This window comes from Oncorhynchus gorbuscha, unplaced genomic scaffold (assembly GCF_021184085.1).
Source record: "Oncorhynchus gorbuscha isolate QuinsamMale2020 ecotype Even-year unplaced genomic scaffold, OgorEven_v1.0 Un_scaffold_836, whole genome shotgun sequence".
Lineage (NCBI taxonomy): Eukaryota > Metazoa > Chordata > Actinopteri > Salmoniformes > Salmonidae > Oncorhynchus > Oncorhynchus gorbuscha.
The window spans coordinates 177,628-189,939 of record NW_025745832.1 but is presented as its reverse complement, the minus strand read 5'-3'; the positions used below and the strand labels follow the sequence as shown (position 1 = coordinate 189,939).

The 12,312-nt window shown below is 35.2% G+C and overlaps 1 protein-coding gene across 2 annotated transcripts in view; it reads left to right on the top strand.

Moving 5' to 3' along the window:
• LOC124020491 (receptor-type tyrosine-protein phosphatase epsilon-like) overlaps positions 1 to 11,874 on the top strand; it is an 80,838-nt gene extending 68,964 nt beyond the window's left edge. For both annotated transcript variants that reach the window (XM_046335739.1, XM_046335740.1), the window contains 9 exons: positions 180 to 315; positions 885 to 1,034; positions 1,452 to 1,545; positions 3,188 to 3,268; positions 6,614 to 6,741; positions 8,788 to 8,913; positions 9,617 to 9,768; positions 10,465 to 10,600; positions 11,432 to 11,874. In XM_046335739.1, coding sequence (XP_046191695.1) covers positions 180 to 315; positions 885 to 1,034; positions 1,452 to 1,545; positions 3,188 to 3,268; positions 6,614 to 6,741; positions 8,788 to 8,913; positions 9,617 to 9,768; positions 10,465 to 10,600; positions 11,432 to 11,506 — 1,078 coding nt within the window. In that variant the 3' untranslated portion in view covers positions 11,507 to 11,874. The remainder of the gene's footprint in view (positions 1 to 179; positions 316 to 884; positions 1,035 to 1,451; positions 1,546 to 3,187; positions 3,269 to 6,613; positions 6,742 to 8,787; positions 8,914 to 9,616; positions 9,769 to 10,464; positions 10,601 to 11,431) is intronic.
• Positions 11,875 to 12,312: the final 438 nt, after the last annotated feature.

The window sequence follows — 12,312 nt, the reverse complement described above, 5'->3', positions numbered from 1 at the left end:
ATCTAACTCAAATCAAATCAAATCAAATGTATTTATATAGCCCTTCGTACATCAGCTGATATCTCAAAGTGCTGTACAGAAACCCAGCCTAAAACCCCAAACAGCAAGCAATGCAGGTGTAGAATCATGCTATGATTCTCAGATGACTCCTTGGCCTTCTCTGTTCTTTGTCTCTGCAGTGCTGGTGTGGGAAGGACAGGGACCTTCATTGTGATTGACGGCGTGATTGACATGATGCACCAAGAGCAGAAGATTGACGTCTTTGGTTTTGTGTCCAAGATAAGAGACCAGCGCTCGCAGCTTGTACAGACAGACGTGAGTAGGCTCAAATCAACAGGGTCACAACACTATTTCATTTCTCAATGCATCAGTCTATGTTTCTCTTAGTACTAGGGACTAGCAACTGTCCAAAAGTAAGCATTGTCCTTCCTACTACTACAGTGTTCTAAATATGTATTTGTAATGTAAACTAGAAAATAATAGAGGTCCAAGAATATATCCCTGTGGAACACCACACTTGATCTCATCTGATTCATCTTCTCCTTGTTCTTTTTCTTCTTCTTCTGCTTCTTCTTCTTCTGCTTCTTTGGCCTCTTCTTCAGTTACTCCTTCTTCTTCTTCTCCTTTTTCTCCTTCTCCTCCTCCTTCTTCTTCTCCTTCTCTTTCTTCTTCTTCTCCTTTTTCTCCTTCTTCTTCTCCTTCTTCTTCTCCCTTTTCTCCTTCTTCTTCTTCTCCTTCTTCTTCTTCTGCTTCTTCAGCCTCTTCTCCAGTTTCTACTTCTTCTTCAGCTTCTTCATTTGGAATCAATTATCAAAGTGTATGGACTTTCATTCCTATTGTTCTAGTGCTCTAAATATCTGTTTGTCTTCCTCTGTGGCCTCCAGATTCAGTACTCGTTCATCTACCAGGCCCTGTTGGAATACTACCTGTACGGAGACACAGAACTGGACGTGTCATCTCTAGAAGGACACCTGCACAAACTCCACAACACCCACGCCCCCTTCGACAGGGTCGGCCTGGAGGAAGAGTTCAAAGTGAGAGCCAGGGGTCCTCTCTCTTCTCTGACAGGGTTGTAGTTGATAAGATAGAGCCCATTGCTACATGCAGCTTAGAATCTCTGAAAGTCTGTGTATGCTTATAATAGCAATTGTGGACATCGGGTATAAATTATTCTATGTTAATTTGCATCGCTCTTATTTTTGGGCCTCCCGGGTGGCTCAGCGGTTGTGTCACAACCCGGCCGTGATCTGGAGTCCCATAGAGCGCCACACAATTGGCCCAGCGTCCTCCGGGTTAGGGGAGGGTTTGTCCGGGGGGGTAGGCCGCCATTGTAAAAAAAAAAAAAAAATGTTCTTAATTTACTTGCCTAGTTAAATGAAGGTAAAAATATTAAGTCATCTATGTGTACATTTACATCCTGACACTTTCCTGTCCCCCCCTTTATCGTCCAGAAACTGACCAACATGAGGATAATGAAGGAGAACATGAGGATGGGAAATCTCCCTGCCAACATGAAGAAGAACAGAGTGCTCCAGATTATTCCATGTAAGGAACGCCGGAAAAGTTACAACAACCTGAATGAGATCTGTTTTCCCCTCAGAGTCCAGTAACTCTACATTACGTCATGCAGTTATTCTTTAACTTGTGACAGATTGTGACCCACAGATTATATTGTGTTCATAACCCCCCCGCCTTATTTAGAACGAAACAAGAGATATTATCAAATCCCTTATTCCCTTGGTTCGCTCACCTAAATTGCATTCATGCAGAATTAACCCGGGAAATCCATTGTATATGTCACATTTTCATTTTTGGTATTCATATATTTATTTATTTATATTTCATCATCAATCAATCATAATTTGTATCTTTCATATTTGTTATTCATATATTTAAACCTTGATGCCTGACTGACATCGAGAGATCCTTTTAGTCAGGAGTCTTGTGGTTTTATCTGATGAAACGCTCATTGTTGTTGCTGTTCTTTAGGTTGAGTGATGCGTTTTGTCTCTCATCTTACAAATAGTGTTTGGGAAATGGATCTGGAGGAGCATTTTAGGGTGTGTCTCAAACGGCACCCTATTCCTATTTAGTGCACTACTTTTGACCAGGGTCTATAGGGTCTGTGGTCAAAAGTAGTGCACTATATAGGGAATAGGGTGCCATTTGAAACGCTGGCTTTTAGGCATCTAATACGGGTGATCTATTCATAAATCAACAGTGACAGCATCGCAGATGATCCAATTCCTTCCACCCCTAATTCATCTGCTCTTTCCTCAGACCGTTCGGTTGTAGGGCCGTTAAGGGCCGCACCTTTAGTGAGTTAAGATGTGTGTTGGTGTAATGGGAAGGGGGAAATTACAGGGACATTTATTTCCATGGCAGTTTCCTATAACGTCCACTAGGGGTGGGGGGGCGACGTGAGTCCCTGTTACCATCTAGTAGACCCGCGCCTTGCTAGGGTGTTAGCTACGTCTCCAAGGATCGCCGGTTTAATCACAGTGCTTGGAACTCATTTTGAAAATCATAATTTTTGACCCTATCCCAAACCTTAACCCTAACCTAAACCACCTTTTCATATTTGGTATTCATATATTTTAAACCTTGATGTGTGACATTGAGAGATCTTGTTGTTTTGTTGTTTTCTCTGTTAAAACAACGCTCATTGTTTTTGCTGTTCTTTAGGTTGAGTGATACGTTTTGTCTCTCATCTTACAAATAGTGTTTGGGAAATGGATCTGGAGGAGCATTTTACTGTGCATCGCAAATGGCACCCTATTCCCTATTTAGTGCACTACTATGGCACCCGATTCCCTATTTAGTGCACTACTATGGCACCCTATTCCCTGTTTAGTGCACTACTATGGCACCCTATTCCCTATTTAGTGCACTACTATTGCACCCTATTCCATATTTTGTGCACTACGTTTGACCAGGGTCTATAGGGCTCAGAATGAAGGCCTGCACACTTTGTCTGACAGCTAAAAAATATGGCCAAAACAAAAGTGCCGCGTCATTAAAACGCCAAACCCATGTCGTAAATCTGCAGTTACAATGAAGGGGGGGTCGGTTTTTATCGGTAGGTTGAGTTGTTATGCCATTGATATACTCTGTGTATCATTGATATACTCTGTGTACTGTCGGTCTTTGTAGTTATCACCAGTTTAATATGGATTGTATGTTTCAGATGACTTCAACAGAGTGATTATGTCCATGAGAAGAGGCCAAGAGTTTACTGACTACATCAATGCTTCATTTATAGATGTAAGTATATACTCACTACTACATCAATGCTTCATTTATAGATGTAAGTATATACTCACTACTACATCAATGCATCATTTATAGATGTAAGTATATACTCACTACTACATCAATGCTTCATTTATAGATGTAAGTATATACTCACTACTACATCAATGCTTCATTTATAGATGTAAGTATATACTCACTACTATATCAATGCATCATTTATAGATGTAAGTATATACTCACTACTACATCAATGCTCATTTATAGATGTAAGTATATACTCACTACTACATCAATGCTCATTTATCATTAAGTATATACTCACTACTACATCAATGCATCATTTATAGATGTAAGTATATACTCACTACTCAATGCTTCATTTATCAATATACTCACTACTACATCATTGCATATAGATGTAAGTATATACTCACTACTACATCAATGCTTCATTTATAGATGTAAGTATATACTCACTACTACATCAATGCATCATTTATAGATGTAAGTATATACTCACTACTACATCAATGCTTCATTTATAGATGTAAGTATATACTCACTACTACATCAATGCATCATTTATAGATGTAAGTAGACGTTACAATACTCACTACTACATCAATGCATCATTTATAGATGTAAGTAGACGTTACACTACTCACTACTACATCAATGAGTTAACATCACAATACTCACTACTACATCAATGCATCATTTATAGATGTAAGTATATACTCACTACTACATCAATGAGTAAACGTTACAATACTCACTACTACATCAATGCATCATTTATAGATGTAAGTATATACTCACTACTACATCAATGCATCATTTATAGATGTAAGTATATACTCACTACTACATCAATGCTTCATTTATAGATGTAAGTATATACTCACTACTACATCAATGCTTCATTTATAGATGTAAGTATATACTCACTACTACATCAATGCATCATTTATAGATGTAAGTATATACTCACTACTACATCAATGCATCATTTATAGATGTAAGTAGACGTTACAATACTCACTACTACATCAATGCATCATTTATAGATGTAAGTAGACGTTACACTACTCACTACTACATCAATGAGTTAACATCACAATACTCACTACTACATCAATGCATCATTTATAGATGTAAGTATATACTCACTACTACATCAATGAGTAAACGTTACAATACTCACTACTACATCAATGAGTAAACATTACAATACTCACTACTACATCAATGAGTAAACATTACAATACTCACTACTATATCAATGAGTAAACGTTACAATACTCACTACTACATCAATGAGTAAACATTACAATACTCACTACTACATCAATGAGTAAACGTTACAATACTCACTACTACATCAATGAGTAAACATTACAATACTCACTACTACATCAATGAGTAAACATTACAATACTCACTACTATATCAATGAGTAAACTTTACAATACTCACTACTACATCAATGAGTAAACATTACAATACTCACTACTACATCAATGCTTCATTTATAGATGTAAGTATATACTCACTACTACATCAATGAGTAAACGTTACAATACTCACTACTATATCAATGAGTAAACTTTACAATACTCACTACTACATCAATGAGTAAACATTACAATACTCACTACTACATCAATGAGTAAACGTTACAATACTCACTACTACATCAATGCATCATTTATAGATGTAAGTAGACGTTACAATACTCACTACTACATCAATGCATCATTTATAGATGTAAGTATATACTCACTACTACATCAATGAGTAAACGTTACAATACTCACTACTACATCAATGCATCATTTATAGATGTAAGTATATACTCACTACTACATCAATGAGTAAACGTTACAATACTCACTACTACATCAATGAGTAAATGTAAGTACAATACTCACTACTACATCAATGCATCATTTATAGATGTAAATATACTCATACTACATCAATGCATCATTTAAGATGTAAATATATACTCACTACTACATCAATGCAATGAGTAAATATACTCACTACTACATCAATGCTTACAATACTCAATGCTTCATCATAGATGTAAGTATATACTCACTACTACATCAATGAGTAAACACAATACTCACTACTATATCAATGAGTAAACACAATACTCACTACTACATCAATGAGTAAACATTACAATACTCACTACTATATCAATGAGTAAACTTTACAATACTCACTACTACATCAATGAGTAAACATTACAATACTCACTACTACATCAATGCTTCATATAGATGTAAGTATATACTCACTACTACATCAATGATCATTTATAGATAAACGTTACAATACTCACTACTACATCAATGAGTAAACATATATACTCACTACTACATCAATGCATCATTTATAGATGTAAGTAGACGTTACAATACTCACTACTCATCAATGAGTAAACGTTACAATACTCACTACTACATCAATGCTTCATTTATAGATGTAAGTAAACATTACAATACTCACTACTACATCAATGAGTAAACATTACAATACTCACTACTACATCAATGCATCATTTATAGATGTAAGTATATACTCACTACTACATCAATGCATCATTTATAGATGTAAGTATATACTCACTACTACATCAATGAGTAAACATCACAATACTCACTACTACATCAATGCATCATTTATAGAACGTTACAATACTCACTACTACATCAATGAGTAAATGTTACAATACTCACTACTACATCAATGATTTATAGATGTAAATATACTCACTACTACATCAATAGTAAACATCACAATACTCACTACTACATCAATGATCAACATAGATAAATACTCACTACTACATCAATGAGTAAACATTACAATACTCACTACTACATCAATGAGTAAACGTTACAATACTCACTACTACATCAATGAGTAAACATTACAATACTCACTACTACATCAATGAGTAAACATTACAATACTCACTACTATATCAATGGGTAAACATCACAATACTCACTACTACATCAATGAGTAAACACTACAATACTCACTACTATATCAAGGAGTAAACGTGAATCAATGTCATATTTATCGATAGCTAGTTTTGTTTTTGTTTTTGCAGTATATTAAAGTATATATTCATTTTGTGAGGTATATTAAATTATATATTAATTTTGTGAGGTATATTAAAGTATATATTCATACGCTGCAATCAAGTTGTACCTGTCTGACATGGTGGTAATGCCTGTACTGTGGTGGACAGGAAGTTGTACCTGTCTGACATGGTGGTAATGCCTGTACTGTGGTGGACAGGAAGATGTACCTGTCTGACATGGTGGTAATGCTGCAGTGCAGAAGGACTACTTCATAGCGACCCAGGGTCCTTTATCTCACACGGTAGAGGACTACTGGAGGATGGCGTGGGAGTGGAAGTGTCACTCCGTCGTCATGCTGACGGAACTACAGGAGAGGGAGCAGGTAGGAAGGATATTCCATCGAAGAAATAGCATTTAAACAATTCATATTATATGATATATCTCTATGCTATTCACTTACTAACTACTGCATCTTAGTTGTCTACCGCTACCAAGGATCCAAAACTAGGACCTCTTTGTGTTGAGCTATTGTAATATTGTAGTAGAGTACTGTTCTTCCATGTGTTGAGTAATTGTAATATTGTATGTGTTGAGTTATTGTAATATTACTGTTCCTCCATGTGTTGAGCTATTGTAATATTGTAGTAGAGTAACATGATTTGAGTTATTGTAATATTGTAGTAGAGTACTGTTCTTCCATGTGTTGAGTTATTGTAATATTGTAGTAGAGTACTGTTCTTAACATGATTTGAGTTATTGTAATATTGTAGTAGAGTACTGTTCTTCCATGATTTGAGTTATTGTAATATTGTAGTAGAGTACTGTTCTTCCATGATTTGAGTAATTGTAATATTGTAGTAGAGTACTGTTCTTCCATGTGTTGAGTTATTGTAATATTGTAGTAGAGTACTGTTCTAACATGATTTGAGTTATTGTAATATTGTAGTAGAGTACTGTTCTTCCATGTTTGAGTTATTGTAATATTGTAGTAGAGTACTGTTCTTCCATAGTAATTGTTGAGTTGTTCTTCCATGTGTTGAGTTATTGTAATAATGTAGTAGAGTACTGTTCTTCCATGTTTGAGTTATTGTAATATTGTAGTAGAGTACTGTTCTTCCATGTGTTGAGTTATTGTAATATTGCAGTAGAGTACTGTTCTTCCATGTGTTGAGTTATTGTAATATTGTAGTAGAGTACTGTTCTTCCATGTGTTGAGTTATGGTAATATTGTAGTAGAGTACTGTTCTTCCATGTTTGAGTTATTGTAATATTGTAGTAGAGTACTGTTCTTAACATGATTTGAGTTATTGTAATATTGTAGTAGAGTACTGTTCTAACATGATTTGAGTAATTGTAATATTGTAGTAGAGTACTGTTCTTCTATGTGTTGAGTTATTGTAATATTGTAGTAGAGTACTGTTCTAACATGATTTGAGTTATTGTAATATTGTAGTAGAGTACTGTTCTAACATGATTTGAGTTATTGTAATATTGTAGTAGAGTACTGTTCTTCCATGTGTTGAGTTATTGTAATATTGTAGTAGAGTACTGTTCTTCCATGTGTTGAGTAATTGTAATATTGTAGTAGAGTACTGTTCTTCCATGTGTTGAGTTATTGTAATAATGTAGTAGAGTACTGTTCTTCCATGTGTTGAGTTATTGTAATATTGTAGTAGAGTACTGTTCTTCCATGATTTGTAATATTGCAGTTACTGTAATTATTGTAATATTGTAGTAGTACTGTTCTTCCATGTGTTGAGTAATTGTAATATTGTAGTAGAGTACTGTTCTTCCATGATTTGAGTTATTGTAATATTGTAGTAGAGTACTGTTCTAACATGTTTGAGTTATTGTAATATTGTAGTAGAGTACTGTTCTTCCATGTGTTGAGTTATTGTAATATTGTAGTAGAGTACTGTTCTTCCATGTGTTGAGTTATTGTAATATTGTAGTAGAGTACTGTTCTTCCATGTGTTGAGTTATTGTAATATTGTAGTAGAGTACTGTTCTTCCATGTGTTGAATATTGTAGTAGAGTACTGTTCTATTTGTAATTGTATATTGTAGTAGAGTACTGTTCTTCCATGTGTTGAGTAATTGTAATATTGTAGTAGAGTACTGTTCTTCCATGTGTTGAGTTATTGTAATAATGTAGTAGAGTACTGTTCCTCCATGTGTTGAGCTATTGTAATAATGTAGTAGAGTACTGTTCTAACATGATTTGAGTTATTGTAATATTGTAGTAGAGTACTGTTCTTCCATGTGTTGAGTTATTGTAATATTGCAGTAGTGTACTGTTCTTCTATGTGTTGAGTTATTGTAATATTATAGTAGGCTACTGTTCGTGAACATGTCTTCTATTATCTGATGGGAATAGAATCACTATGCTATCCAGTACTCAGTCTTAATCTCCTGACTGTCTCCTGCAGGACAAGTGTTTCCAGTACTGGCCCACAGAGGACTCAGTGACCTATGGAGACTACACTGTAGAGATGAAGGGATGCACTGTGTGTGACAGCTTCAGTGTACGGGATCTGGTACTCACCTATGGCCCAGTAAGTTTACACGGAAATACCCAGAGGTAGTGAGGGACCTAAAAACAATAGTTTATTGAGACATTAACCTTATTAACCTTCTTCTTACCTCTAGAGGAGTCCATGATTAATCACAGGAATAAAGTGTTTGTCATGTTAGCATATTGCTAATCTTGTAACCCTCAACCCAAATTAGATGTTGACAGTCATCACGAGAAAGTAGCGTATTGCAAAACTATCTATTGCTGATCTGTCCAAACCTAGCATGTTGCTAAAATTAGCTCCCAATGCTAAATGATCTGTCCAAACCTAGCATGTTGCTAAAATTAGCTCCCAATGCTAAATGATCTGTCCAAACCTAGCATGTTGCTAAAATTAACTCCCAATGCTAAATGATCTGTCCAAACCTAGCATGTTGCTAAAATTAGCTCCCAATGCTAAATGATCTGTCCAAACCTAGCATGTTGCTAAAATTAACTCCCAATGCTAAATGATCTGTCCAAACCTAGCATGTTGCTAAAATTAGCTCCCAATGCTAAATGATCTGTCCACACCTAGCATGTTGCTAAAATTAGCTCCCAATGCTAAATGATCTGTCCACACCTAGCATGTTGCTACAGTTAGCATCCTGACAGCTACATTATCTTTCCACACCTAGCATGTTGCTACAATTAGCATCCTGACAGCTACATTATCTTTCCAAACCTGGGTTTGCATGTTTCAGGATAAGCAGACACGTCTGGTCCGCCACTTCCATTTTCACGGCTGGCCAGAGATCGGGATCCCAGCCGAAGGGAAAGGAATGATTGACATCATCGCCTCGGTGCAGAGACAGCAACAGCAGTCAGGAAACCATCCCATCATCGTACACTGCAGGTAGCTAAGACTCTGACCCTCATCACCATGTGGTGGAATATGTTACTTTGGGAAGACTTTTACACTTCACTGTTACCTAAGTAACACTCTTAGACCAATTTAAATATACTTAGTAACAATTCTTTATTATACATTTACTGTTACTATGGTAACACTTTATTAAACATTTACTGTTACTATGGTAACACTTTATTACACATTTACTGTTACTATGGTAACACTTTATTACACATTTGCTGTTACTATGGTAACACTACACATTTACTGTTACTATGGTAACACTTTATTACACATTTACTGTTACTATGGTAACACTTTATTACACATTTACTGTTACTATGGTAACACTTTATTACACATTTACTGTTACTATGGTAACACTTTATTACACATTTACTGTTACTATGGTAACACTTTATTACACATTTACTGTTACTATGGTAACACTTTATTACACATTTACTGTTACTATGGTAACACTTTATTACACATTTACTGTTACTATGGTAACACTTTATTACACATTTACTGTTACTATGGTAACACTTTATTACACATTTACTGTTACTGGTAACACCTTTTTAATAATTTGTTGAGCATTCTTTAGGCAAGACTGTTACTGTTACTATAGCAACTCATTACAACAGTCACAAAACCCCAAAAGTCACTGTTTTTCTTGAATGTTTTGTTGTGTAGTGCTGGTGCAGGGCGAACAGGTACGTTCATTGCACTGAGCAATATCCTGGAGCGGGTCAAGGCTGAGGGCCTACTGGACGTCTTCCAGACTGTGAAGAGTTTACGGATGCAGAGACCACATATGGTCCAGACCGTGGTGAGGACTTTAACACAGATCACCATTTATAAACCTATTTTCATTTCCAAAGAATCAACATAGTTTAGCACCCATTATAATAGACCAAGTATCTATCGGGTCGCAATGCCATTAATAGATAATATAATCATTTATTGTCCGTTAAGTTTAACACAGAATGGACATTTGTCTTTGGTGCTCTGGCTTTACAGTAAAACGATCAGAACGGACGTAAAACATCGACACAGCGAACATTACATGTTAGTTCACCGGAGTCGTGTTTAGAATCTAAATACCAGAGTCGTGTTTAGAATCTAAATACCAGAGTCGTGTTTAGAATCTAAATACCAGAGTCGTGTTTAGAATCTAAATACCGGAGTCGTGTTTAGAATCTAAATACCGGAATCGTGTTTAGAATCTAAATACCGTAGTCGTGTTTAGAATCTAAATACCGGAGTCGTGTTTAGAATCTAAATACCGGAGTCGTGTTTAGAATCGTGTTTAGAATCTAAATACCGGAGTCGTGTTTAGAATCTAAATACCGGAGTCGTGTTTAGAATCTAAATACCGGAGTCGTGTTTAGAATCTAAATACCGGAGTCGTGTTTAGAATCTAAATACCGGAGTCGTGTTTAGAATCTAAATACCGGAGTCGTGTTTAGAATCTAAATACCGGAGTCGTGTTTAGAATCTAAATACCAGAGTCGTGTTTAGAATCTAAATACCGGAGTCGTGTTTAGAATCTAAATACCGGAGTCGTGTTTAGAATCTAAATACCGGAGTCTTGTTTAGAATCTAAATACCGGAGTCTTGTTTAGAATTCTCCCTGATGGTTCTCAAATTCTTTCCCCAGGAACAATACGACTTCTGCTACCGCGTGGTACAAGACTTTGTGGACATTTTCTCAGACTATGCCAATTTTAAATGATGAAATATTTGCCTTACAAACATTTTTTTTGTTCAAATGTTGTTGTTTTTAAAGTTTTTTTTTAATACCGGTTGGTCGGGCTTTGTGTTTAGTCCTTAGAAGGATTGAAAGGTTTTTCTATTTTGCTATGCACTTGTCCTTACTGTAACTAAAAACTCCATCCCTCGCTGTAATATACTGTACGTCAACGGACAAAGATTTGTAAATGCCAAAATGTAAGATTAATAATGTATATTTCACGTCATGTATAATAATTATTTTGCAATGAAATTCAAGTGTTTGTTTTTTTTAAACCTTGAGTCTCTTTATTCACATGTTTTAGTTGTTGTATGATACTGTACTTTTGTTAAACATCTTGTTTATTCAGACTGAGTGTTTACTTTGACCGTTCTTGTTTCCTTTTGAAAAGAGGCGCTATTGTAAATGTTTTACGTATCGATAGCAGACCTTCCATTTAATTGCATTCTAACGACGTTATGTGAATATTAATTAGTAAGATATTCTGACATGGCTTCTATCTGTGACTAGAGGTGATATCTCATCTATCTTTTATTGAATTGGAAATAACCCTTTTATTTATAAAAACAATATATATATATATATATTAAGGTCTTTACAATGCAAGTTTTTTCAGGCACAATATCAAGAACACAGAAGAAAAAAAATATGCAAAGTATTGAATATCAAGTTACTCCATTATTATTATTATTATTATTATTATTATTATTATTATTATTATTATTTTGTCAAGGATAATAGTTTAAAACTACATATTAAGGAATTGTAAGAATTAGTTTCCATTAACC